The 26,403-nt window shown below is 38.9% G+C and overlaps 1 protein-coding gene across 1 annotated transcript; it reads left to right on the top strand.

Moving 5' to 3' along the window:
• Nucleotides 1–25,038, top strand: LOC101862362 (TGF-beta receptor type-1). Its single transcript, XM_005103324.3, has 10 exons — nucleotides 1–144; nucleotides 11,920–12,085; nucleotides 12,775–12,947; nucleotides 13,898–14,122; nucleotides 14,678–14,908; nucleotides 16,480–16,647; nucleotides 18,884–18,967; nucleotides 19,532–19,729; nucleotides 20,197–20,327; nucleotides 20,847–25,038. The coding sequence occupies exons 1-10, from the start codon at nucleotides 75–77 to the stop codon at nucleotides 20,970–20,972; spliced, it is 1,572 nt and encodes a 523-aa protein (XP_005103381.1). The 5' UTR covers nucleotides 1–74; the 3' UTR covers nucleotides 20,973–25,038.
• The last annotated feature ends 1,365 nt before the right edge of the window (nucleotides 25,039–26,403 follow it).

Raw genomic sequence — 26,403 nt, 5'->3', positions numbered from 1 at the left:
CGGTGAAGAAGAACTTCGTGTTAAGGTTTATGTTTAGCCCATGTCGGAATCTCGACTATGAGTAGTAAAAGACAATGGATAATCCAATGCTTCGACTTTTCTTCTTCTGTATGCTTATACTTTGTATATGGCAGTGCGCTGAAGGTGAGGCCATATTCGACATAAATATAAGGTTTACAATGCTTTTGACAAGAGTGATGTTGCATTTCAGAAACGAAAAGCCAAACATGACCATAATAACGTCTTAGCAGAGGCCACTGTTTTGTTTATCACGACAAAAACAATTCAAAATGGCGACAGTCCTCTGTGAAAATACCATGTCTTGATTCAGATCTAAATCTAGATTCTCTAGATCTAAATCATGGCAGATCTAGACTAGATCTAGATTTAGATGTAGTCTAGATCTAGATCTAGATCTAGATATATCTAAATCTACTGTTTCATTGTTTTTCTTTTTTATGAATGTAGCTCGTGCTAATAATATTTTCCCGAGTGATGATAGCAAATCGAACGTAATAATAGTAATAATAGTAACTCCAAAGACATTAGGAAGGCTAGATCTAGGCTAGGTTATTATTATTAGATGAGCCTGGGGGACAGGGAGACGAGTCTGTCCATCATGTCATGAATGAGAGAGGAGGGATGGTGATGATGCTCATCTGTTCAATGATGGGTTGGAGCAATGTATTGTGCGTGTGTGTGAGTGAGTACATGTGTGAGTGTGTTGGTGAGTGTGTGGGTGCGTGTGTGAGTGTGCATGTGTGTGTGTGTGTAAGGTGAGAGGGACTTCCGAAGCAGACAGACAGTTGAAGAACAAGAAAAACCATTTCCATGCAGGAGTCTAGATCTGCTTCCAATTCAAATGTGTAATAAAGATTAGAAGCGCATAACGCATGCGGCCACCTCTATTCTCACCCGGGATGAGAATAGTGCAGGCGAGTCTTTTGGCTATTCTCACCCGGTGCGCGTTCACCGTTATAGCCTAGATCTAGATCTAGGCCAACAAATTTTGCGTTCACCCTAAACCACAGAATTCTACACACTGTGATAACAGAAAAATTGTAGAATTCTGTGCCGTGAACAAACGTTCCATTACAACTGTAGCCTACTAAAAGCGTTCAATTTTGTCTGTGGGCAGTGGAGAGAAAGAGAGAGAGGAGTAGCGCGAGAACATCCGGTCAAAACAAAATGGCGACCCGCGTAGTTCTGCTCGATTCGAAAAGTTAAATAGCCGTAGCATCTTTGTAGACTACCAAATTAATTTACTTTTGTGTTTTAACATCATTTTTTAACTTTGTTTTGGTCAATTTGATCATCCACACCGATAGACAGTATTCAGAAAGAGAGAGAGAGAGAGGAGGAGTAGATCTTGCGAGAACTTCCGGCCAAAACAAAATGACGACCCGCGTAGTTCGGCTCGATTCGAACAGTGAAATAGCCATAGAGCATCTTTGAAGACGATCAAATTAGCTTACTTTTGTGCTATAACGTAATTTTTTCTTGGCTTTTATCAATTTGATCATCCACACCGATAGACAGTATTCCAAAATGAGGAAAAGCAGGTCTTGTTTCGCACCGGGTGAGAATAGCCTACGCTGGCAAGCCTCACCCGGGGTGAGAGGTAGATCGTTTTTCTATTCTCACCCCGGATGAGAATAGCCACTTCCAACGCATGCAGCTCGCGAAGCGAAAACGACACGATTCTGGGTATTGCTTGCTTGCACACCGTAACACGAACGAAGGAAGAGGGGCGTGGGGGCGGGCGTGGATGAATTTTTTTTTTTTTTACATGAAGGAATTTTGTTTTTGCTGGGTGACTAGATCTAAAGATATCTAGATTCTATCTAGATCTAGATCTAAATGCAAAATAGGTTACTGCCAAGGTGGGTCGTCAGACTTGTTTTCTCGCAGTACGTTTTGAAGGCCTTTTCAAATGAAGTATAGATCTAGATCTAGTTAGCAATGCCAATCGCCTGCTGCGCCTTTAGCCGGAAATCGACCTCAGCGCGAGGGGTAATTTTTTGGGCCGCTCGGAATCAGAAGTGACTCTCTTTAAGTATAGTTACGGGAAAACTTGTTGACGAAAATAAATGAGACTAGGCAACCTATCGGAGGAAAGGTTAAACTAACAACACGCCAGCGTACAATCCCGAATGATTTCTAGAAACGGAGAAATTGCCGTGTATGTGCGAATTTCCTCTGTGGTTCGAAAACTAAGTCTAAGCGGAGCTGTGGGTTGATCGCCGACCGCACAGGCGCCCCACATGTCTTCTTTATTGCTGTAAAATTTCAGATCTCTGCGTGTAGTGCATTTTACCTACCAACTTAAATTACCACCCTTCCATTGATATAACACTAGAGCTGGAAACTGGATCTCACATTCCAAATGTGAGGTGCCGGGATGCAAGGGACGCGTGATCGCTAGGCGGCATGTGATTGGCTGCCTATCGAGAACGAAGAAGAAGAAAAAGATTTGTTGCCTATAACTAAATAAGTCACTGATGCAGAGATGCCAACCAGTACGGTTTTACAGTACGATTTTTTTCCGAAAATACGCAAATACGACTTTTCATGAAAAAATACGCATCCTGGAATGCGAAAAATACGAGATTCAGCTTGGGCGAGTAAACATAATTATCTCAAGTCCCATCTTTTGTCAAAATTGTACCAGTGTCGCAGAACTGGAATATTTGAAAACCAAGTCCGATAAGGTCAGTAAGTTCATTTTTGCCGGTCGCGATCGTGATATTATATTCGTTCAGCTTTTCCCAGTCCGGAGAGTAAGTTTCACTTTCACGCGAATAGGCAGCTATGGCGGCAGGCGGAAGCGTATGTGACACCGAGGCTCGATCGGGAAAATCAAGATCTACTTTCGCTTTCGTTAGGCCTACCACCGAGTAGTTTGCCAGCATTTGTCTGATAATGCAACATTTGTGACATGCAGGTTGTGCAGTATAAATGCAATGTCGCCGTGCAAATAAAATTTAATCAATGCTCGGACTCGCCTCTGTGCTCTCACTTGTGGAAAGAAAAGAAAAGAAAATACAAGCGTCGTCCGATTTTTAGCTTGTCGGGCTCGCCATCACGACCGGTCACTGAACCTGCGCGCATTCGCATCATAAATAAATGCCTTGCGAAGTATAGGACTACGGCATAGGGGAGGAGATTATATTGATTTTTTGGGGGGTTTAAGATACTATGGTGGAGGGTGTGAAGGCAACACCAGAGGATAAAAACTTGGAAGCACATTTCAGAATTTTGATTAGAGCTTTCTGCAAAGCGCGCGTTGGTGCAGGCCGTGTGCGGAATTGGGGACCCTTCATACTTTGCAAGTCTGTGTTATTGAAATAATGTGTTCGCGTTTTATTGGATGGGTGACAGTAAATTATACCTACAGTGTATGTTGTAGCTTTCTGTTCAAGACTGGTAGATTTTCAGTGTGTCACTGCATCTTGCCCTACCACAGTTGTTACAACTCTCACAGTGCATGGGTCTACTTGAGCCATTCAAGTTATTATTGCTTTTCTCAAATTATCGTTTTTCTCTGAGTTTGAGCAATAATTTGAGTCTGTCAGTTCATAATATGAATCATGACACCCAGAAAGGTTCTTGATAGTCGAAATTTTTGTTTTAGGCCGTTCCGAACTCTCAAAGCAGGATTTATTTTTTACATGAAATAATGAGAGGAAAATATTATATAATAGACTGAAATACTGAAGTCAAACAAGACCCCAGTATGACACTGAACACTGACATGTTGTTGACTGGATACATACATTTGTACGCGTGTGTGCTCCTTTTTTCGTGCAGGTGAGCTAGTAATTTTTTTTCAGGAAATATTGCTGGACACCCTGAACATTTTACTTATACTAGTTGGTCGGTCATGGGGAATACACATTTTCCCCAGAAAATACACATTTTCATATTTCCCAATACTCATTTCGGTTTTCTGTGGTTGGCATCTCTGCTGGTGACTTCATTGCGGGTGAGTTTTAGTTTTAGAAGGGGTGATTGCGTCGCGGTAAAAATGATGTCACGCAATTCAACCAATTTCACGCAAATATTAGTCTTTAAGGTCCAAAGTAATAAAGACATCGGAAAAGTGATAGCAGAACTAGATTCTGCACAAAAAATCACATCAAGATACCAAGTTTCATTCAATACTCCAATTCATTACAAACTTGACTTATTTATGAACAGTTTTTCCTCAAAATACACCAAGACATGTCCCACATTTTGGTATAGTCCCCCAAGTTTTTACTTTTTTATTTTTAGTCCCCCAAGTTTTTACTTTTTTATTTTTATCAATGGATTTTTAAATTTTAAAACCATAGTTCTTACACTTTACTCTATTTTCATTTAATATGAAAGCCCATTTTTAAGAAATTTGGATAAAAATTTAATTTTTCATTGTCATTGCTAGATCTAGTAGCTCGGGAACGTTGCCCCAACCACAACTGAAGAACCGGTATCTGAATATTCCGACATTTAAAAATCTCTAGCTCTAAAAATTCAATTCGATGCAAAAAATGTTCCTTCCCAGTCCTCGCAGAATGAAAGATGACACCTAAATCTTGCAAATAACAAAAAATCTCGAGAACGGAAACCGTTTGGAGAAATAGAGTTCAAGTTTATTTTCCCGAACGTTCTGAGAAATAATCACTTCATTCTTTCTGTCTAGATCTAGATCTAGTGGGAAATGACTTGTTTGTGATTGTGACGTGGCTTGTGCAGAGGGCAGAGTCAGAAAGTTGAGATACTTAGCCTAATCCAATTTGATGGCTCTACGGTGTGACTGTGTGAACTGGAACTGATTGTGTGTGTGAGACAAAGTGTTAACCAATTCGCATGTGGCCTCTTCAATACCAGAGAGCCTAGATTTAGATGTATCTAGTTCTGATCATTTCAATCTACGTACATGGTAACCGGGCATGTAGTCCAAGTATCTACGTACATGGTAACCGGGTGCTTAGTTTCGGGGGCCCCTTGAGCTAGGTGCACGGTAAATGCTTCGCTCCCTTCATGACCTTGACTTCTTTCTCCCCCCCCCCCCCCCCCGCTTTCCTGTTATATATAATCCGGTTCACGTAAAACTTTGTACCCAAAAAATAATGGAACACACCCGTCTTGTTTCCTCATAAACGACTGTGAACCCACATATGCAAGACACTTCAAGGGTCTCCTTCCCCCCCCTTTGCCACCTCCCAAAAAAAAAAAAACCCGCCAAAGTTGTTAATTATTTTTTTTTATTAGTCCTCTATCATCAATTTAACATGTATCACAGGCAGAGCTGTTTTAAAGTACTTTTAAAAAGGTACTCAAGTACAAATTTAAGTACATTTATTATAATCTAAAATATGTACAGTACAGTAAAAGTACTTTCCTGTAAAATGTACTTGAGTATATTTAAGTACTTTAAAAAAAAGTACTTTTATACGTACATTTTGAGTACTTTCTGCTAATAAAACACTTCAGTGCCAATGCAAAACATCACATTGAATAACATTATATTTGACAAATTAGGCCATTTATTACAAAAAATGTAAACAGTATACAAAGCATTTGAATACGCACTGAACGTAGGTGAAAATGGTCAGTGAAATTGAAAAAAACAAACATAATCTATATTTGAGCCAATCACAGAGGTGTGCTAGGTGCTTGCTGCAGCTTTATGTCTAAGAAACACATGAAAATGAAGCTAAGAGAGACAGAGCACCTAGCACCTCTCTGTGATTGGCCCAAATATAGATGACGTATTTCCACCTTCTATAATTTTTGTCGTCTTCCGGGGTTTCCCTCATGAGTTGACATCAAGATCTATCACTCTTAATTTTTTTATAATTGAAACTTTACCCTTTAAACCCCACTGGACACTGGGAGCGACCGGCAGTAATAACCCTGTTCCCAATCGGATGCGTTCAATACTGAAACACAACTGTTTCGCTTCATTTGGTGCTAGTTTTTGCTTGTTTTTCGGAACGATTCCCAAACCAAGTTTTTTAGTAATGACATAATTTGTTTCTGCAATTTAGAAGTTGAAGGCGAGCTTTTGGGGTTATAATGAGACACGGTGCACCAGGTTTAGGTGACTGTAGAAAAACTTTGGGAAACTGGAAAAAACTCAGGGTTTAAAGAGTTTTAAAAATGGAAACTTTTGTACTTTTACTATTGTCTCATCTTTTTGTTTGACAATCATTAATTTTAATCTGCAACCTTGTAACATTGTCATTTCATCTTCAATTGGTCATATCATGCTCGGGAAAATAAACTTGAACTCTATTTCTCGGAACGGTTTCCGTTCTTGAGATTTTTTGGTTATTTTTTATATTTTTAATGGAGTATGTATGTGTGCGTGCGCATGTGTGTGTGTGTAGATAGACGCCTAAGGTGTGAACTGTGGGGCCATAGAGGGATTTTGTTTTGTTTTGTTTTGTTTATTTTTGCTTTAGGGGTGACTAATGTGTAAAAATAAGTTACTGCCAAAGTCAAGCGGTCTTGTTTTCTCGCTGTAGATTTACCTTTTGAAGGCATTTTCAAATTAAGTATAGTCCGGGAGCATTGCCCCAACCGCAATTGAAGTATCTGGATATTCAAACATGATCTAAAAATCTCTAGCTCTAGAAATTGAATTCGATGCAAAAAATCCTTTTTCCCGGTCCTCGCAGAATAGCAGAATAAAAGATGATGCCGAACTCTGACAAAAAATAATATTTTGAAAATCTCCAGAAAACGGAAACTGTTTGGAGAAATAGAGGTCAAGTTTATTTTCCCGAACGTTCTGAGAAATAGTCACTTTGGTTTTTTTGGGGGGGCTCATCCCTCATGATATCAGAGTTTATCAATGTACCTGAAACATGTTGATATGCATCTATTTGAATTATATACAATATAAACAAACCGATTTAAATTACAGAAGATTTGGTAATAGTGGTTTACAACATGCTGCTTTTCTATTTTTTAGTAACTTTTTGACTGGCATTCCAATGAATGATAATAAAGGGTGATAGATCTAGCCTGTCAACTCGCAAGGGAAGCCCTGGAAGACAACATAGATAGCAGAAACACATTATCTATTTCAGGCCAATCATTGAGGTGTGCAAGGTTCTCTCTTTAGCTTATGTCTAAGAAACATAGTGGTAGAATATAATAAAGGGTTTGGGGTAGGGGTGGTGGTCGGGTGGGTTAGGGGTTGAGTTAGGGTTAGGTCTCTTCTTTATTGTGTTTGTTGGGGTAGTCGCTCGTTGCAAAAGTCGTTCCCTTGTTTGTGCAGTTCTGAATTGAGTTATTGTTTTTTGTTTTGGTAAGTGTTTTTACGGCGCTCGCTACTGTATTAGGTCTTATATATATATATTATATGAGTTTGCAGTATATTAATAAACATGTTTAGTTTGGTAAGAATTAAATTGGTTATTTTGCCCTGGTGTGGGCTGAAGTCTACTCTGTGACTCTTATTGATTTTAAGACCACCAAGTGATCTTAAATCTTAAACATGTGCGACTTGCTCACTAGACCTCCGCTCCCAAGTTTTTTTGCCCTTATCTGAGAAGGCTTGGAGGTGTTAGATCTTACCATAAGATTAGGGGTGACTGAAAGACAGCAGTAAGGAGGAGCCAAAGAGTCAGTAAAAATGGTGCAGAAAGAGACAGAAGGAGCCCAGAGGAGGAGGGGGGGGGGGGCAAGGGTTGGAGTGGGGCAGAAAGTGGAGACAAGCAGACAACAGAACGTGATGGTCAAAGAGCTAGAGAGCAGAAAAAGGAGGTGGAAGGAGAAAATTTTCTGTCACTGTCAGGTTTTGAACCCATGACCTATTGAATGAGATGCAAACACCGTAACCTATACACCACGAGAGCCTCCCCCCCCCCCCCCCCCCCCTCTGAATTGATGTAGTTAGACTAGGGCTAGAGACAGTAACAATCACCACTGCTGCTGAGGCAGAGGTACAACAGCCTGAACCACAGCGTCACAGGACCAGACTTAGGCAGAACCTTGGAGTATTATATACTCTATACTATGCCTCCTTTTTAACCCTTTGCAGTCACTTGGCGCAATAATGCGCCAGTGAAAATTATCTGCTCTGACTGCGCCAGGCCAGAGGAGTCCGTTGCAGTCGCTCTCCTGGCTGTGTGACCAGATGGGGTATTTTGTACTGCTGGCTGCGTGACTGCAAAGTATTAATGGACTCGTGTCTTGGAGAGCCTGCTCCCTAAGTTTTTAAAGTAAGGTCGGCTAAAAGTGTTGGTTTCTTTTTCCATCTTTACTATCAGGCAAAGTAAGTGTGTTTATTTAAAAAAAACATATTTTCAATCTTGTTCAAACTTGACCTTTGATGTGACTTTTCTTTGGCTTTGAGGTTTTGATCAAGAGATTAATCCTGTAAGTGTGAGAACGAACAGATAGCAAACACACCCAGGGGATGCTTATTGTCAGGTCCACATTCTGTAACTGTAAAATGGTGTCCCTTGACTTGAAATGAACTGACATGACCCTTGGTTGTGTTGAAATGACTTATGGTGAGCAGAAAGTGGTCAACATTGATAACCAATCACAACATGAAGTAGCAATTTTCCCTCATCAGATTGTGAGTCTCAAGATCTTAGCTGATCCTATTGCTTCTCTCTCTTACTTGTCCAAAATTTATAATCGTCTATCTCCAAGTTCCCATGCTCCTGTTGTAACACATCATTGTGCGTGGTGACTGCACCAATTTAAATTCAGCCTTTCTAGTATTGGGGAACAGACAACAACTACTGCTGCAGTAGTTTTGGAAACAAAAGCTCCAAAGAGTTCACAGTTCAATGGGATCTCATCTGACATGGATTTATAGGCCATACCCACCCAGCTTGTAACAATATAACATGTAAATTCAGGTGGAGAGCTCAGTGCGAGTGCAATGTTTGGGGAAAACAAACACGTTGACGGGTTCACACCGCGGTGGGGACCTGGTTTGGGGTAAACATTGTGTCATTTCTTAGAGATTTATGACAGAGATGTGTTCACTTTTATGAGAGTGAATGATCTGTGCCGCATGGAGAAGTACATTGATCGTAAATTTGTACTGCTTGGTTGATAAGCTGTGCCTGCCCATGTTTTTGTTCCGTAAATTATGATCTTAAATGCAGGATCTTAGCCCTTCCAAGCAAGATCTTAGGGGTGACTTTTGTGTAGCAGAAATTGTTTTCTTAAAACAGCAGGTTCTAAAGTGAACTGGGATTGTAAGTGGTGGGTCTTATGCTTATGTGGAGACTACTGTATCATCATACATGTATTTTGTTGGAAAAGGGACATGATGTCATAATTAACTAAACCAGAAAGAGCTCTACTGTGGTTGTTAAGGCAGTGTATTTTGAATGATGAATGTTGATTAGCTGTGAGCTTAAAATGTGATCTTCCCCTTAGAAAGCTTTTTTGTGTTCCCATTTGTGTGCACCTCACATCATTGTGACCAATTTTTCTTATCTATTTGCAAAATAATACACCAATCATACCAAGATGGAAAAAAGATCAGCAATATGATATTCTAGAATTGCTCTAATTTTGTTGCATAATTATTATTGACACGCAGTGGCATGAAAACTGCGATAAACGGGAAATAAAATTATAACAGTGCCCTGATTTTTTTCTTCTTTGTCTTTGTAAGAAACTATCTCTATTAAATGACTTGCTCCAATTTTCGAAACCGAAAAGAATTCGGAGATTTATGTCATCGAAAACTTCCCTAGCAACCCTCTAGTAAAGCAATGCGTCAAATCTCACATGCTTGAAGACATTGAAAAAGAAGAGACAGACTTGAGAGAGCACATTTGCGTTGATTATGAGCCAGAGAAAAGCAATGCCAGTTTACTGTTCACTTTTGTTGATCATACGCAATCAATAGTCCTATGCATGATATCTCTATAGGCCTTGTGGCACAAGGATAGTAATATGTGCTTTTGGTGCACAACCTTTGTACTTTGGTCATGGCCTGATGTCACTATGAAGTTAGTTTGAAAATGTGGAAGGGAAAGCACAATGCATACAGCCTACAGCTCAAATTACCGTCATTGAAAGAGATAGAGATGAGGAAAAACTTTCCAAAAGTAAAATTTGCCTCCAACACAACATTCCAATCTTAACGCTGTCAATAGTCATTGTTATTTAAGCATTCTTTGCAAATAAAAAATTAGTCCAAACTCCAAACTGAAGAAAATGCGGTGGTCCCTCAGATTAGGTTTTTAAGTGGACTCCATTGTATGCCAATAACATGCTGTAAAGTGATATAATTGTTCCTAGTGAAGGTAGGGCATGCTTGCAAACTTCCTTGTTATTTACTAGTCTCTCTAAAACTGTTTAAAAAACCCTTCACTGTACTCCCCGGGACGGTGCCACTGACTGAAGTGTCTTTAGGCCATTCCCAAAGGGGGACCGTTTCTCGTTCTAGTGCACAGTAGATGGGCTGATCGAACAATGTCATGCTCAGGGGCAAAGGCTGACTTGTTTGATAGGGTAATTAAAGTGAAACGGGACCAGATGGCCTGGAGATATTATTATCACACAAGAATCTTACTCGAGGCGGCGACTCTGTGAGTTGTGAATTGTGAATGAAAACAAATCCGGAATTCATATTGTATGTTCAACCGCCAAAATAATCGGGAAAGTATCTTATTAGATATTAATTCCAACTTTAGATGTGAATACACAAGTTTAAACACAAAGCAAAGAAGCAGAGATGTCAGTACTAGATCTATAATCTATATGTTATAGATCTACCCGTGAGTCTAACTCTTTGGTAGAACATGACAATTTATCCTTTTTTTAAAATTTCACATTTGGCTGTTTTTGTCTAGCCTTTTACGGCCCGGAGGCAGTGTCATAATCGGGGTCATGATCTGATTATAGGACGGTAAAACGTCGAGGGAAAAAAAGCAAGCACTTGCAGCAGCTCAGTCAAGAGATTGTTAGGAATTAGTTCCCCTTAAATTTGTGAGGTAGACTCGACCAGTGTAATAGTTAGCTTACATAATCAGAGTTTGCGACTGCTTTATAACTGTGGCCCCAAAGGGGTGAACAGGGTATTTATAAATGTGGCAATGAAACAGTTTTGACTGCTATGGACATGTTCCCTTCAACTCTAATGGTAGACTCTTCCAGCTTCACTTTAATAAGCTTACTTAATCAAAGCTTGTGACTGCTTATGGAGTGGCCCGAGAGGGGTGAGCAGGCTATTTCTGTGGCAGTGAAACCTTTTTGAATGTTAGGCATACTGTTCATTGTGGATTATGAACGTCTTTTTACATTTAATTTATGAGGTTTACATTTATAGGTGAATTTGACAGCGACAAGTTTCAAAATTAGGAAGGGAAGCAGTGATTATTTGATTATATAGACGCTTCGCCCCTAGTCATGCTCATAACTGTGCCTGAACTACAACAGGAAACTGCTGCTTTTTCTTTCCTAATCCTTACTATCATCATTTTCCTCTACTTCTTTTGTATGTTTGTCACACTCTTGTGACCCGCTATTTCTGGGGTGCCATGATAGTCGAAGCAGACTTTGTGCTGTTGAAGCCAGAGAGGTGAGCAGAGTAAGTCTGATTCCCTGTAAGGGCTTCTCTGTTGACATTCACCCATTGGCGTTCATATGACCTTATGCAGTTGCGACTGCCGTTAAACCTCTACTAAAACAAAAAACTAAAGCCTTCACTGTACCTATTATACTGTCACAAGAAAAAGTATTAAAATTTTTTTTGAAAACTGGAAAATGGGTAATTATCAGAATTTTACCTTAAAAGAAAGTTACAGTTTAAAATATCCCCCCCCCCCCCCAACCCACCAGCTGTTTATTTAGGGACACTCAAAAAGCATGGAAACATTAAAAGTCTTTTGACTAATAAACCCATTGATTCTTCGGTGGTTCGTGAAAATACAATGTTTTCTTTTACAGGTTTACAGTGTATAGAATGTCAATACTGCAATCGCCCTGGTGGTGCTCCAAATACCACATGCTACACAGCAAAAGGATACTGTATGTCCATCATTGTGAGAGACAAGGAAAAGGACAAAAATGGCCTCAGGATAAGCAACAAAGAAGTCATTCGTATCAACAGACAGTAAGTGAAATTTGAATGTGACTATTGACTGTTTTGGGGCCAGCTTTCATCATATCTTCATTTTAAGTTTAAGTTTTTCTCTCCTTCAGTTTTTTTCCTCATTCAATAGGATGATCAATTGAGGTTTATTATTAAGTTTATTATTAAAATTATGTTGCTCATGGTTGTGGGTTGTTTTTTTTTTTTTTTGGGGGGGGTTTGGTTCTTTAAAAAATGCTTCAAAACAAGTTGTTACAATTTTAAAGCTTATTAAGCCAAAATATGCCTCCCACTTATTGGTTTCCATCTAGGAAAATTAGAATGAATGTGTTGTGTTGCCTTTAATATCAGTAGTGCAAAGTCAGTCTGGTGTACTTGTTATTGGTTGAATTTTTTTGGTCTCCCTTCAAGCACTTTAACGTTTTCTAGACACAATTTTCTAGGTTTTAAAATAAAATCAGCAAGATTTTATTTACATGTTCATTATATTGCTCTCGACAGTTCGGATTTGATGCCATTAGATTAGATCATTTTGAAGTCGACATTTTGTATCTGAATGGTTTTAGAAAAAAACAACCCAAAACGAGTTGATTTCATTCAATACTTGTAACTGCTGTTCCAATGAGACAGATGTTAGACTGAGTGGCCAGTTTATCGAAGTAAAAGGAATTTCTTTTCCAGACCTGATTTTTAAAATTGTCTGCTTACAGGTGCTTGCACAAGAAGGAGTTCATCCTTGAAGGTCGAGCCTTGATGTGCCATGTCAGTGAGCTCATGAAGGATCAGCAAAATGTCCGCTGTTGTAAAGACCAGGACTTTTGCAATTCAGTTGTTCCTGAGCTGCGCCCCCTGAAAAGTGAAGAAGGGGGCAAGCAATCCTCAGGTGGGTCTAGCAGATATAGTCCTTTATTCTTCATATTATTTAATGTAGTGTATTGTACAGTCAGTTTTGGAAAGAAAAAAGTTTGAATGTAATTTTTTGATGAAAAGACTTTGCCTTGTTAACTTGTTAGAAGATGGTCCTCATGATTTTATATTGTTAATGACTCCTGCTTTGATAGCTAGCTGTCTTTGGCAATGATTTACAAAAATAATAAGTTGTGCAATGTGTTATGTTAACAGTTACAACAGCTATTAGTAGACCTACTGTCTGACCGTATATATATATATATTAGCATTGCAAATCACTCACTGTGCATCTGGTGTAAAATCAAAATGTTGCTTGTGCTGGTTGTGCAATTCTCTACCATTTTTAAAATATATTTTTAAAAATACAAATCTAAGTAGAGCTTCAGTGTTATCATCGACCAAGAAAAGGCTTCACATTTCTTCTTTGATGCCATGATATTTTAAATCCCTATGTAGCACATTTTAGGTACCAACTCAAAAGTGCCCTCAACCCGCTGATAAAAGATTGAGCCTGAAACTGGGTTACGTGACCACCAGGCTTCATGTGATTAGCTGCCTTAAAATCATAAAATGAATAGGTCACAGGAACATTCTGTCTCTATTTTACTACATTTCTTTGTTAAGTTGTAAAACTGAGTTCTCAACATGATGCTGATTTTGTCAATGTGAGAGTTATATCATTTGTGTGTCAGGTGGAGTAAATTAAACTAATTAAAACAATTATAGGCTTTGAGCGAAGACTTGTTGAAATCTGATGAAGTTTTATATGGTTTGAAACTGTTTCGCAAGTCTATGCCTCCTATCCTATCGATAGCAGTTCAAAGTGGACTCGCTCAACAAAAACTTTCAAACAAATATTCAAACAAAATTTTACTCTACGACACTCGTGAGAGGTATATATGTAAATGATTTTGCTATCTGCAGGTTCTGACATTTCTCCCATGGAAATGGTGGTGGTCATTGCTCTGCCTATCATGGCTTTGGTGGTTATTACAATTGTTGCTGTCTACGCGTACTGCTACTGTCGCCGCCGCCCGCGGCCGTACGCCCCACCTCCAGATCAGAACGTGGATACGAACCCGCTGATGGGCTCACAGCCGTCATCCTTGAAAGAATTGTATGACTGGTCCCAGTCTGGTTCTGGTTCAGGTATGTCTGTTCTGTTTTGGACTCTTACATTTTTTTTAGGATTGTGTTTGAAGGAAATGAGTACTTATCTTTTGAAAGTTTCAAAAACTTTTTTTTTAAATGGGTTGGTTGTTTTGGGGGTTTTTTTTGGTTTCTTTAGTGTGGTATTGTATGAACATAGGAAAAGAGGGGACTCCAACACATTTTGTAAGATGCTGTGCAGCTGCTGTTAGTTTGCATGTGGCATCTCGAAAAACTAGGCTGTGGTCTGACTGGTTGTTTTTTCATGGTGTTGTAAAGAAAATACAAGGTAAATAGCTGAATTGCAGAAAAGTCTTTGTATTTTTGTGTGCTACTTTGTTGCTTGATGGATATGAAGCAGAAAAAAGTTGTTGTTAATTCTTAGATTGTTACTATAATGTGAGGACAGTATTAATTAGTGATATGAAAGTAGATGTATTGTGAAACTGTTTGCAGATGTTCGAAGTAGGCTTTGCCTCTTGATTTTTATAAAGTTTAATACTAATTGTAATATAAATTATGATCATATGGCTTTTGCATTTTTGTTTCATTTAGGCTTGCCTTTGTTGGTGCAGCGCACCATTGCACGACAAATTCGCCTGTGTGAGATCATAGGGAAAGGCCGCTATGGAGAAGTGTGGAGGGGTAACTGGAGGGGTGAGAATGTGGCAGTGAAAATCTTCCCCTCAAGGGAGGAACGATCCTGGTACCGAGAGGCAGAGATTTACCAGACAGTCATGTTGAGGCATGAGAATATTCTGGGATTTATTGCTGCAGATAACAAAGGTAATGTACTGATACTCATCAAGCTCCACTTGATAAATATAACGAGGAATGGTTGTTCTTTGAGAAATGTGTGTGCTGGGAGATTGGGTGGGGAATCCACAGAACATCTTTCTGATTTGCAATGTTTGCTCTCGTTGTTGATATTTTGACACGTAGGGAAGTTTACGAACTATTGAACTCTTTTTAAGGGGATGCGCCTTTGATTAGGAGTTGAACTTTCACACTTGTATCCTTTGTTGGTGGTGTTGAGTCAGAGTTTGAATTTGATGATACAAAGGAAACACTAAATTTGATTTGTTGCATAAATAAGAATGGCAGTAAATGACAAGCAAGGCTCTTTTATCACAGAACATTGGAGTGTATTGAAAATGGCGGAGCACAATTAGCGTACTTTAATAAAACATTGCTTAGTAAAAGTGCTTGGGTCACATGTGCTTATTGATTGTCTCTATCAGTTGTCACTGATAAAATAACCAAGATAAAAAATCCATGGAACATGTGCTCAGATTACGACTTCAAACACCTCGCTGTCATTTTAACCCTTCAAGAGATGAATTAATTTGCACTGTCCGGTCCCCCTGAGGCAAATTTATTTGAAGACTTCATGAAAATTAGGGTGGGTTGTGAAAAATGCTTATAACTTCATTTTTTTAGATAGAAGTATGAACCAAACATCATTGAACTGAAAATTGAGTCAAGAAAAGACACAAGGATAATAATTTTCAAAACAATACCTTGTCTTAGATTAAATTTGTTTGTTTGTCAGTGTCTTTGCTGGTCTGTTTGTCCTGATATTTTGGTGTCAAATTTCTCCTTGTCCTAGTGTGAGTGATACAGTTCAAAGCAGCCTGGGACACAGAGGTCGATATATATACTGCTATCCTAATAAAAATGGGTTGAACAGTTTGCATACTTTCTTATTTGCAGCCATTTCAGATTCCATTACTGCCTTAGTGAGTGATGTAAACAAATTCCTAGACTATTTGTTTTCTCTTCCAATTCTGGGTGTAGATTATTGTTTGGGGCAGGAAATGCTAGGAAAATATTCCTTGAAAAGAGTAACTTAGTTTAAACCGTTTTTTGGTGGTTCCGTACACCGAATCGGGTCTCAAGTTCCCATGTTCACTATCGTTACTATAGTCTCGCGATAACCTTGTGATGTATTAAAAAGAAAATATATTATTAGCTGTTTAGACTTTGTGTAGTTAGATATGAGGGGTCTGTGTCTGTAACAAGAGTGTCCCCAAGTTCAGAAACGGACCTTTAAGTGAGACACTTCGCATTGACTAAAATGATGGAGTTGAGATAAAGATTTCATGTCACCTGGATTTATCTTGCAAAGACATTTGTTTATAAACTAAGATTTTTCAGGTGCCTTCCTATGAAAAAATATCTCTAGCTTAAGAAAAGTCTTTTTTAAAAGAATCTTATGTTTATTTTAATGATGTAATTCTGTGGAATTGAAAAGAGGATTGAAAGTTATTTATGCCCTGTTTTCAGTCAAGTGCTTCTGGGGAGCACTTAATATTACTCTGTCTCTCTCTCTCTCATGGACTCTCTCTCACACACAGATAACGGGACCTGGACTCAGCTTTGGTTGATCACAGACTATTACGAGAATGGCTCCCTGTTTGACTATCTAAACCGTCAAACAATCAGCCCAACCAGCATGATCCGCTTAGCCCATACTGCTGCTGGGGGCATGGCACATCTACACATGGAGATCTTAGGTGCTCAAGGTAAGCTAATCACTTGGCAAATGGGTGTATTTGTTTTGATAGGGAAGTAGAACACATACTGTCAAGATGAGCAAGGAACATGTATAATGGAAAGGCCATCTTCAGGTAATTGAAATGTTTTCCTTTCATTTTTAAAAAATCATTCAGTTTTTTTTCAGTTGATAGTATGCAGACTTTTGTGGACTGCCGTCTATTGGTATAGCTCTAGAAATCTGTTCATGTTTGAAAATGTTTTGAAGACAAAAATTTTTTTATTTTTTTTTCTTAATCTGTTTTGTAGGGTTTTTTTCATACAGACAAGAGAGACGTAGATTCAGAAAGTATTGTTTGTAGTAAATGAAGCATGATACAAAGAACTCTTTGGAGACGCACCCACTTTCCCTTTTTTGATACCTTGTGACGCACGTTCTTTGCCCTTTTTTACCAAGTCACCATTTTGTTACTATCAACTACAAAAGTTACACTTACATCACTGAAAAGTATTATTTCTCTATTTTTCTCAAATACCGATCAATCATACTTTCACAATACCAATCTTACCTTGATCAGGACGACAAAATCACTATAGTTGCCCTCAAAAGAAAAAAAACTTTTGACAAGATGAGACTTGGGGGTCAGGTAGATCTACCAACCAATGGTACAGATTCATCATCACTGTCATCTGAACTTTCTTCTTCTTACTTTAAATCTAACTCCTCATCACTGCCATCATCCAGAAACAACTCCAAAGCTTCTTCAGTCCACATCAAACCACGTCGCCTGAAGCTCGCCATTTTGGATAGAAACTGCAACATTTCGTGCGAATTCGTGCGAAACAATGGGCTTAAAACAAACGGCATGCAAAGCGATTCTAATTTGAAAGCAAATAAAAGGAATCAACTAAATTATAGGGCTTTGGACAAGCTTTCCAATGATATACTAGCATCTGTGTTTGTCGCGGCCGCGATTTTTGCATTAAAAAAAAAAGCCAAAAAAAAAGCTAATTCATAACATATTTGAACATGTATTTTGGTAAGTTTTAAGATGTCCCTGTGTATCTATTTTCATGCGCAGAATATAAGTACATTACATACTATTTATATTGCTGTCTGTCTTTTATTTTTCCCTCTTTGTTGTGTTTTAATTTGTTGGTGTTAATTTTTCTAAAAATTGTTCTTATGATTTGTTTTTCTTTTTTTTTGGTGTTTATACTGCGTAATGTCATTTAATTTAATGCTGTTCCTACTCTTTTAAAAATATAAATGTGTTACGTTAGAGCGTGTCTCCACCAAAACCGAATACTGACACTGGCACGCCCCAATTGTGTGTGATTCCATAATTTACTTGCAATATCCTGTAGGCCTACTTTTTCTTGAATTACACACATTTAGGGTTAAAACAGCCAATTTTGGGATAGGTGGACACATGCCCTTATTTGTTAATTTTTGTGGTTATTTTTGCGTGCTGTTCTAATTTTGGTTTCATTCTATTGTGAAATCTTTATTTTTCTTGTTTTTACCCTCTGTGTGACTACAAATGATATTCTGGATGCTTAAAACAGAGCATAAGAAATTCTGGTGCTTTAGATTGTTACCTCTATCAACATATTGCTATATACGTCGTCACAGAGAGTTGAAAGCTTGTAAATTAATGCCAACTTTTTTGGTAACTTTTGCCATTTTTGTGGCAACTTTTGGACAAAAAAATGGCAACAAACGCAGATGCTAGGATATAGGGGTTGTCCACCTTAGACCACTAGTTTAGCAAATAAACAGGTTTTAAAATTGTCAGTGGATTATCCGCTGACACGACGACAATGGTAGGCTCCTATGTCAGCGGATTATCCGATGTTGTGTCTTCAAAGAGTTGAGGTAGCACAGAAGAATACTAAGAGGTGAAATTTGCAATACATTCCATTTTTGTGTGTGCTGCTGTTCTGTTTAAGAAATGGCTCTCGGTGTTCAGAATAGAAAGTTTCTGTATTCCTTTCATGATTTACTTCCCTTTGTCATCAGTTACTCCTGTTTCAGACTGTTATTTGGTATTTATTATAGAAAGTTTATGTGCAAAACGTGAATTTACCACTCTTGTGGGTGATTGGTTGCTTTTCTTTACTATGACTATGTGTTATATTTGTCTGACTGTCTTACTCTTTCCCTGCTATGATTGACAGTCATTGAGTCGATGTTTTTTCCTATATCTTAAACAAATTTGTCCTCTTACCAAACTTACTCGTAACGGGTTCTTTTTTCTTCAGGCAAGCCTGCTATAGCTCATAGAGATCTCAAGTCAAAGAACATCCTGGTGAAAAACAATGGAACGTGCTGTATTGCAGATTTGGGTAAGTTATTGCTGCATGATGCAGTGATGGTCCCTGACCAAGTTGACATGATCTTCTTTAAAAAAAAAAAAGCTCATATAGTATGTAAAAGAGACTCATGTAAATGTTCTTGATCGGTTGTTGGTTCGACTGAGTCAGCTCCTTCTTTTTACCTGTGTTACTTTTGCTTTTATTTACTCTGTTGCGAAATTTTGACTGTTGTACTGGTTTGCTGTACACTTCTGCTATAAAAAGACAATATAATTCTGGAAGTGTGTCCGTTTTCCTGCTTTTTATTGTTGATACCATTGCATTGATGTATCGTATATTTACACTGTAGACGCAAGAAATTTTAATTTGTGGACACGTGATGAGGGTTTTGTCTTTTGAACAGACAATGGAAACTGCTCTCCACTGGTTGGTTTTCTACATTTTTAGATTCCCTTTTTGTTTATAACCATAATTTTTGTAAAGTATTTTTTATTTCGGTACCCAAACTGTTTAGATTAAATATAGTTTGTGCTAATATGCTTTTTTTTTTCAATTAAAACAGAACTAATGATAAATTTAATCGTCATCTTTCAGGTCTTGCTGTTGGCCACAACTCTAAAACGGACAAAGTGGATATTGCTAACAGCAACCGCGTGGGTACTAAACGCTACATGGCACCAGAGTGTCTGGATGGAAGCATCAACATGGAACACTTTGAGTCCTTCAAGCGGGCTGATGTCTACTCTTTTGGCCTGGTCTTGTGGGAGATTGCCCGCAGATGTTCAGTGGGAGGTGAGTGAATGCCCTTATGTGTAGATTGTAGAGGTGTTGCCTTTTGCTTGTTACAGAAGTATTAGGTTGCCAAGTGTCATCAGAACAAAACGCCACCTTTGCTTTTTCACTTTGTCATTCTGACAGTTATTGATGCTTGGAGTTTGGAGGGGGGGGGGGGGGGGGTGCGAACTTAAAAGTCCCCCCCCCCCCCCCCCCCCCCCCCATGTCTTTCCGATCAAAGACATGGCCATTTTAAAGGAGGGCTAATAAAATAGCTGATTATCAAAGTATTTATGGGTGAAAGTACTGTCTTCTGCAGGGTATATGGTCTGGTGTTATCTCTTCCATTTACGGCTAGGAAGATCAGGAAAAACCCTGGCTTCGTGGGCCTGTATAGGGCTTGTAGGTCTCTGTCCCACTTTGTGACTGTTTATGGAGAAGTAGTGTTTGAAACGTGTTCTCTTTTGTGTGTCCCAATTGTCCAGGTATATTTGAAGAGTTCCAGCTTCCATACTATGATGTGGTGCCGTCTGATCCTTCACTAGAAGACATGAGGAAAATTGTGTGTGGAGACAAGCAGAGGCCTGCTATTCCAAACAGATGGCAGAATATTGAGGTTTGTCTTTCCCCTTTTGCATTTGAGTTTATTCTGCCGTCAAAAGTTTTCAGCTATGTTCAGAAACTGGGAACTAAAACAATCGGCTATGAGTGAATATTTAGGGAATTGAGTTTCCAAAAGCATAATAATAATAAATTTGAAAATTATGTAGCATTACCAATTCTGAGGTTGGCCTTTGAGATGATATAAGTTTGTTTTTCTTGGGCTTTCTGAAGTTAATTACATTTGTTCTGTGGTAGGTACAGTCATATTGTATTAACGAAGTAAACATTCCTCCGAACAGTCTTTCTGTCATGACAGTCGATAGAATTTGGGGTTTTTGTGTTTACCAATCTTTCAACACTTAAAAGGTTTGTTTATTTCAGTGAGTCACTGAAAACTTGTCTTATCTGTTCTTTCTGAAGAAAAAAGATTTCATTTCCAAGTGATTTTTTTGTTTAATAAAAAAATTTATTAGTTCAGGTTCAAATAAGCATAAAACAAAATGAATACATGGATTTTTTCTGTCTTTTCCAGTCTCTACGAGTGATGGCTCGCCTCATGAAAGAATGCTGGTACAGCAATTCAGCAGCCCGCCTTACTGCCTTGCGCATCCGCAAAACCTTAGCTGGTCTGGCGGATCAAGAGGACCTCAAGATATAGACTGGAGAGGACTGGCTTGAAAGAGAGGACAGAAGCTTATGCTGTGAGAAACTTCTCCCTCTGGGGTTAGGGAGCCTGGGATAGTTACAAAACTTTTGCCGAGATGAACACTGTTGGTCTCTGTGCTGTGTGCTTTGTGTAGAAGGGGAAGGAGAGAATGCTGTGGGTGTGCAGGGTCGTCTCGCAGAGTGGCCAGACAGGGCCGGGCGCTGAGTGTGAGGTGCCATGCTATGTGTTGTCTTCAGGCCCTGGATGTAACGGCCGGGTTCAAGCTTGTGCAGGCCGATGCAACTCCGTGGATTTGGTCCTTCTGAGTGTGAAGGCTTTTGGTGTAACTGGTGCTTCCCCCTCCTGCCCCCGGTGTTCTCCACCGTGCTGATGTGAGCGATTATGTGTGGGTGTGCCATATATGTGAGTTTGTTTGTGTGCGCGAATTTGTATGTTGAGTGCATGTGTGATTGTGTGGGTGCACAGTATGTGTGCATGAATGATGGGTGTGTAAATTTTTTCCCCCCCGTCATAGCCAGACAATGCATCATTACATTGGGGAGTGGTTATTTTTGCCCAACCTTCTGCTGACTCTTAGTTGGGGTGGTCAGCAGGCATCACCTGGTTTGATATTCTTTGCTAGTGACCTTCTTTTTAATTCAAGAGTCCCTTGCTCATTATTCAATAACAGTTGTTGTGTTGGAGGTCCCGGGATGAGTGCCTGCAATTACTGGGAGGGTCACTTAAATTTGTTACACAACAACTGTTATCTATAAAAAGAAAAGCACCCTGTCTGATTTACAGTATTAGTTTCAGAAGTGAAAAAAAGCATTATTCATCCTTTTAATGCAAGAGATGCCCGAGATGTTGTGAAATGTTTTTCCAGGGTGAAATCTTGGGATTTTTAAAGTCTAAACTTTCCCAATGAATTGACACTTTTCTTTTTTCACCTATGAAGATGGTAGGGGTTCGTCTCCGTGTCTTGTTATTCAAAGTCTTTTCATACTCTATGCTACTGTGCCATACACCGTGTACACAAAATGAATAGCCGGACTTAAATTTCATGTTGAATTCGCTAAGCAATTAGCAATGTAAATGTCAATAAGCCCTGCAAATGTTTTAGAGTAGAGTTATGAAACTTTCATTTTCCCATGTCCACAAGCTATTTTCACATTCACACTGTTTAGGATTTTTTGGTTCTGGTCTACTTGCTCACACCTCCACTCCACACCACCCCTGTCTGTCTGTCCTAGTAGTTGATTGTGTGCAGAGAATGTGAAGAGTTCTGCGAAGTTGACCTTCAGGCAGCACAAAAAGGACATCACAACACAGGAGGGATTTAGAGAACAGTTGTGTTGCATGTAGTCTCAAAATGTTGTTAGTTGAGTTATTTTTAAAAATTGTTTTCGTATCGGTTAAGCTTGAAAGTTGGTATTACTTAAAAACTATATATTTTTATAATTAAGCTTTTGTTCCGTTCTTTTATGTTTTCATATGGTCAAAATTTTGTTGGGTTCATACAGCCAGGAGATGGTCAGTAGGACAGCGCTGTTATTGTTTTGTTTTAATTTTAGACGGACAGCAAAAACACATACTATAACATGTGCTGAATGAGATTTTAAAAATTAGGATTGTAAATTTTTAAGAGCTTCTTTATTGTTGGCATTGTTTGAATGCAGAGCTCTTCAGACAAGACAAAATGAATTTGGGTTAAGAAATGCATATATTATATAGGAAAATAGATCTGCTTTTATGGTATGTTTATAATTTTGCAAATCTTATTGAACTTTTGAATCCAGACTTGTGAGATATGTACATACATATAGGTATAAACTGCTGAAAGGCCTGTTAATAGTTTTCTTAGCCAGTCAAAATGCATCTAAATTTCTGGGTATGAAGTTCAAAACTTGCGTATAACTTATGTAGTACTGGTATTCAAATTTTGGAATTTCTTCTGAAAGTATTACTCCTCAAGTACTGTGTTTTGGGATTGTCAGACTGCTTTGTTTCTGTTATTGACAGTTTGTACCTGTATGCAGAAGTTCAGGGTTCTAGTCTGAGTGGAAGCTGAAGTAATCTTTTCTTGTCCTTCCTTGAAAAATTTCCTTTTTGTCCGGTGTCTATTGGGGGACCAAATGCTCTGTCTTTGAAGATGTATCTAGTGCAGTGTTAAACTTCCACAGGCCATTCAGTCTTGGAACAGAGATCTTTTGTTTTTTTAGAAGGGTTTCATAAACACTAGTCTCATTTTTTCTAGCAAAATGACATATACACGATTTCATTGATTTTGTCATCTGTCTTGGCATTTGATGGGGTGTTTTAAGGAGATAGCTGTACATGTTTGTTCGTGACAAAACAAATACTCTGGGTTTGACTGTGTTTATTTTTCCTTCAAGTTCTAATAAAGATACTGTGTCTATATACAGCTAGACCTGAATACAGCTGTGCCAGCAGTGTTATGGTTGATGATCGGTCCAGAGGTGTGTGATCAGTTGAGAGTTGTTTCTTATTCACAAGTCACTTACTTTGCTGTAAGGAAGGGGGTAACGCAAGCTTGCATAACACTGCTAAAGCCTTCCTTAAGTCGTCATGATCGGAGATTGAACTTGCTGTCCCCCTCCCTCTCCCTTGGTCAGAGAAAAAAGGTGCCTCAGGTCTGTAATGCTAAATTGACATCCACAGTCTGGCGTAAGAATTTTGAGGATGAGATTTTCAGGATGGAGTTGACTGGGGCTCTGGTCTGGTTCATCAGTTTTTGCACCTTTTTTATTCTTCTGTTTCCATTCTCCCGATCTTTCTCTTTTTGCCATTATAAAAGTGATGGATCTGAAATGTCAAACCTAAGGTTTTATGTATTATTTTTTTTTTAGCAATTTGTTTAACAGATCTTTTCTTAGCGAGACGGTTTGTGCTGCAGATGTGAGAGCCTTGAAGGCAGACTGGTGGGAAGTGTCCTACTGTTCAAGCTGTCTGGAAGAGAGGGAGAAAAACAACATATGTTGGGTCTTGCAATAAGAGATAGAGTATGCTTTATAGTACTTCATTGTTTCTCATTGTTTTATTTCATGAAGAGTATTCAGCGCACAATATATTAAAGCTCTCAGCTGACCTTGTAGGCCTCCTACCGGTAGTGCTATTTTGTTTTTTTTTAAATGTACTTTTCATTTCTCTTATAGATGTACTCTCACCCACTCATGTACAGACTCAGTCCTTTACATTTTTGCCCGAGAGTGTGTGCGCGCATACTCGCATACTTGGGTAAAAGCTGTCACCCGTGTGCACTCACACAGAGACACACACACATATCAGTCATCGGCACACCCATTCCAAGTAGTTATTGATTGGTCTGTTATCATTTCATTAAAATCTATGTCAGATGAGTCCAAGAAGGTAAAAATGTAAACTAGAGCATGTATTTCCTTTCTCCTTGATGTTCTTGTTTTGTGTTTTAGGGACAGAGAAAGCTTGCATCACTTGCTGTAACACTCTTTCTTTCTTTTTATTTGTTATTTTATTTTGTTTTTTGTTGTTCTTATTGTTGAAAGATGGGGAGGTGGAATACACAATATTTTATACAAAGTCATCATTTTTGTGCATATTATGTGAAAATTCAAACACTTGTTGGTAGTAGACTAGTGCACTGATTGTCAGGTGCACAGACATCGCTGTCATCTCATGTGTTGTCGTGTCTGCTGGCAGTTTTTTGAGCTCCTAAGTCTAGCCATGTTCCTTTTAATTCAGTCTAAGGAAATGATTGTTGTCCTTCAACTTGTGATGTCAGGACTCCAACCCAAAATGTAAAAAAATTAGATATGTTTAGGTTAGGTTTTTTATTTAAATATTTGAATTAATCCTCTGTTTTCTCGTCTAGTCTTCCTTTCTCGTAATAGCTGTCTTTTTGTTGATAGCAGGTAGGTTAAAGTGCTGGCTAGTCTCTACCTATACCTGTTCCTCTGGGGGGTTTTTTCTTCTATCTTTCGAGTTCCTTTGCTCTATTGGTCTGCCTTTGTGACTATTATTTTTCGCTAGCTTGAAAGCCTTTGTTTTAATATGTTGTGTCACATGTTACCTGGGAAAAGATAAGATTGTGCAGTTCATAAATTCAAGTTCCCTAAAAATTTTGCTTTTTTTAGCCTACAAGAAAGGTTATGTTGCAATTCTAGATTCAAAGGCTCTTACCTTGTTTTGTTTTGAGAGACTAAATCACTAGATGTCTTTTCTAGAACATTCCAGACCAGTGCCCAGTCTAGGAAGGCCATAGGTTTTTTAGGATGAGAAAAATAGGAAAGGGATTGTAGGCCAATGCTTCTGGACTTGGCTTGACTTCACTGTCTTCCTGCATTTAAAAAAATGTTGGTGAGGGTGTGACATTTATGAAAGGGTTTTGTTGTTTTCCTGTGTTGTTTTAGCCAGCTCAGTTGTACGTAGTTGGAGGGTTCTGTTGTTTACTTCAGTGCCCAGAGTTGCGTTTGAGCTGCCAAGAACTTGGTACATCCACTGTCGCGTAAGAAATGGACGTTTGGTGGTGCAAGTCTGGCTTGGCTATCACTGAGGCTTTGTCTGATTGCAGTACTTGTAGAGCTTTTGGAATGGAGGAAAGGTCTTCTCAGTATCTTGTATTATGCTCTCACTGGGACTGTCATCGTAATCACTTTAAATGCTGCCATCTTTCATAATTTATATCATCCAGTGTCAATCCCCAGTCATCTGTGAAGCCTATGTGATTTTCATATGTATCCCCTCCCTCTTTTTTCCCTCCCTTTCACCCCCCCCCCCCCCTATCCTTTCTTCTTTTTGTCTTTTCACTCTAGTGTTGCCTGTCATCTTTTTCTCTATTTCTACGTCATGTCTCTCTCTCTCCTGATCACCCTCTTCCTTCCCTTTTTCACTCATCCTCACCTTCACCCCTTTCTCCTTCCCTCCATCTCTCCCCCTCCCTCTCTCCCCTCTCCCCTCCACCCGTGAAATGTGGCCCAATCACTCCACACTCACTTTCTATCGTCATCTACGTCTCATCTTTTCACATACTTCGTCCAGCTTCAGGAGTAAGGACAGCAGAAATGGCAATCCCCACAATACATATATATGTTTGTTTTTTCTTTTACGAGTATGTCTGTGCTGTGTCTCTTCTATTTGGAACATGTGATAGAGACTCTCTCTCGTCTCTTGCTGAATGTGTGCAAGTTTTGGTGGGTGGGTGTGGCTTCATGGGAGCCATTTGATGAGACTTTCCGTCATCTTGTATCAGAGAGTGGTTTTGTGGTCTGATTGGGATATGCCCTTCCCCACTTCCCAATCCCCATTCCTTTCATTACTTGAATTTTCACCTTGTATGTCATAGCATTTGTACTACAACTGTTTTGTTGAAGTTTTGTAAAAAGTGTTTTGTGCACGCTCTTGATTTCATTTTGTGGCGGGTGACATGTACATAGATATATAAATA

The sequence above is a fragment of the Aplysia californica genome, unplaced genomic scaffold, assembly GCF_000002075.1.
Source record: "Aplysia californica isolate F4 #8 unplaced genomic scaffold, AplCal3.0 scaffold00368, whole genome shotgun sequence".
Classification (NCBI taxonomy): Eukaryota; Metazoa; Mollusca; class Gastropoda; order Aplysiida; family Aplysiidae; genus Aplysia; species Aplysia californica.
The sequence above is the reverse complement of the archived record's forward strand: the minus strand, read 5'-3'. Positions and strand labels throughout refer to the sequence as shown.

Coding starts and splice junctions, on each gene's coding strand:
- LOC101862362 (XM_005103324.3), top strand. CDS start 75: ATGGATAATCCAATGCTTCGACTTTTCTTCTTCTGTATGCTTATACTT. Junction 18,968..19,531: donor GTGCTGTATTGCAGATTTGG/GTAAGTTATTGC, acceptor GTCATCTTTCAG/GTCTTGCTGTTGGCCACAAC. Junction 19,730..20,196: donor CCGCAGATGTTCAGTGGGAG/GTGAGTGAATGC, acceptor CCAATTGTCCAG/GTATATTTGAAGAGTTCCAG.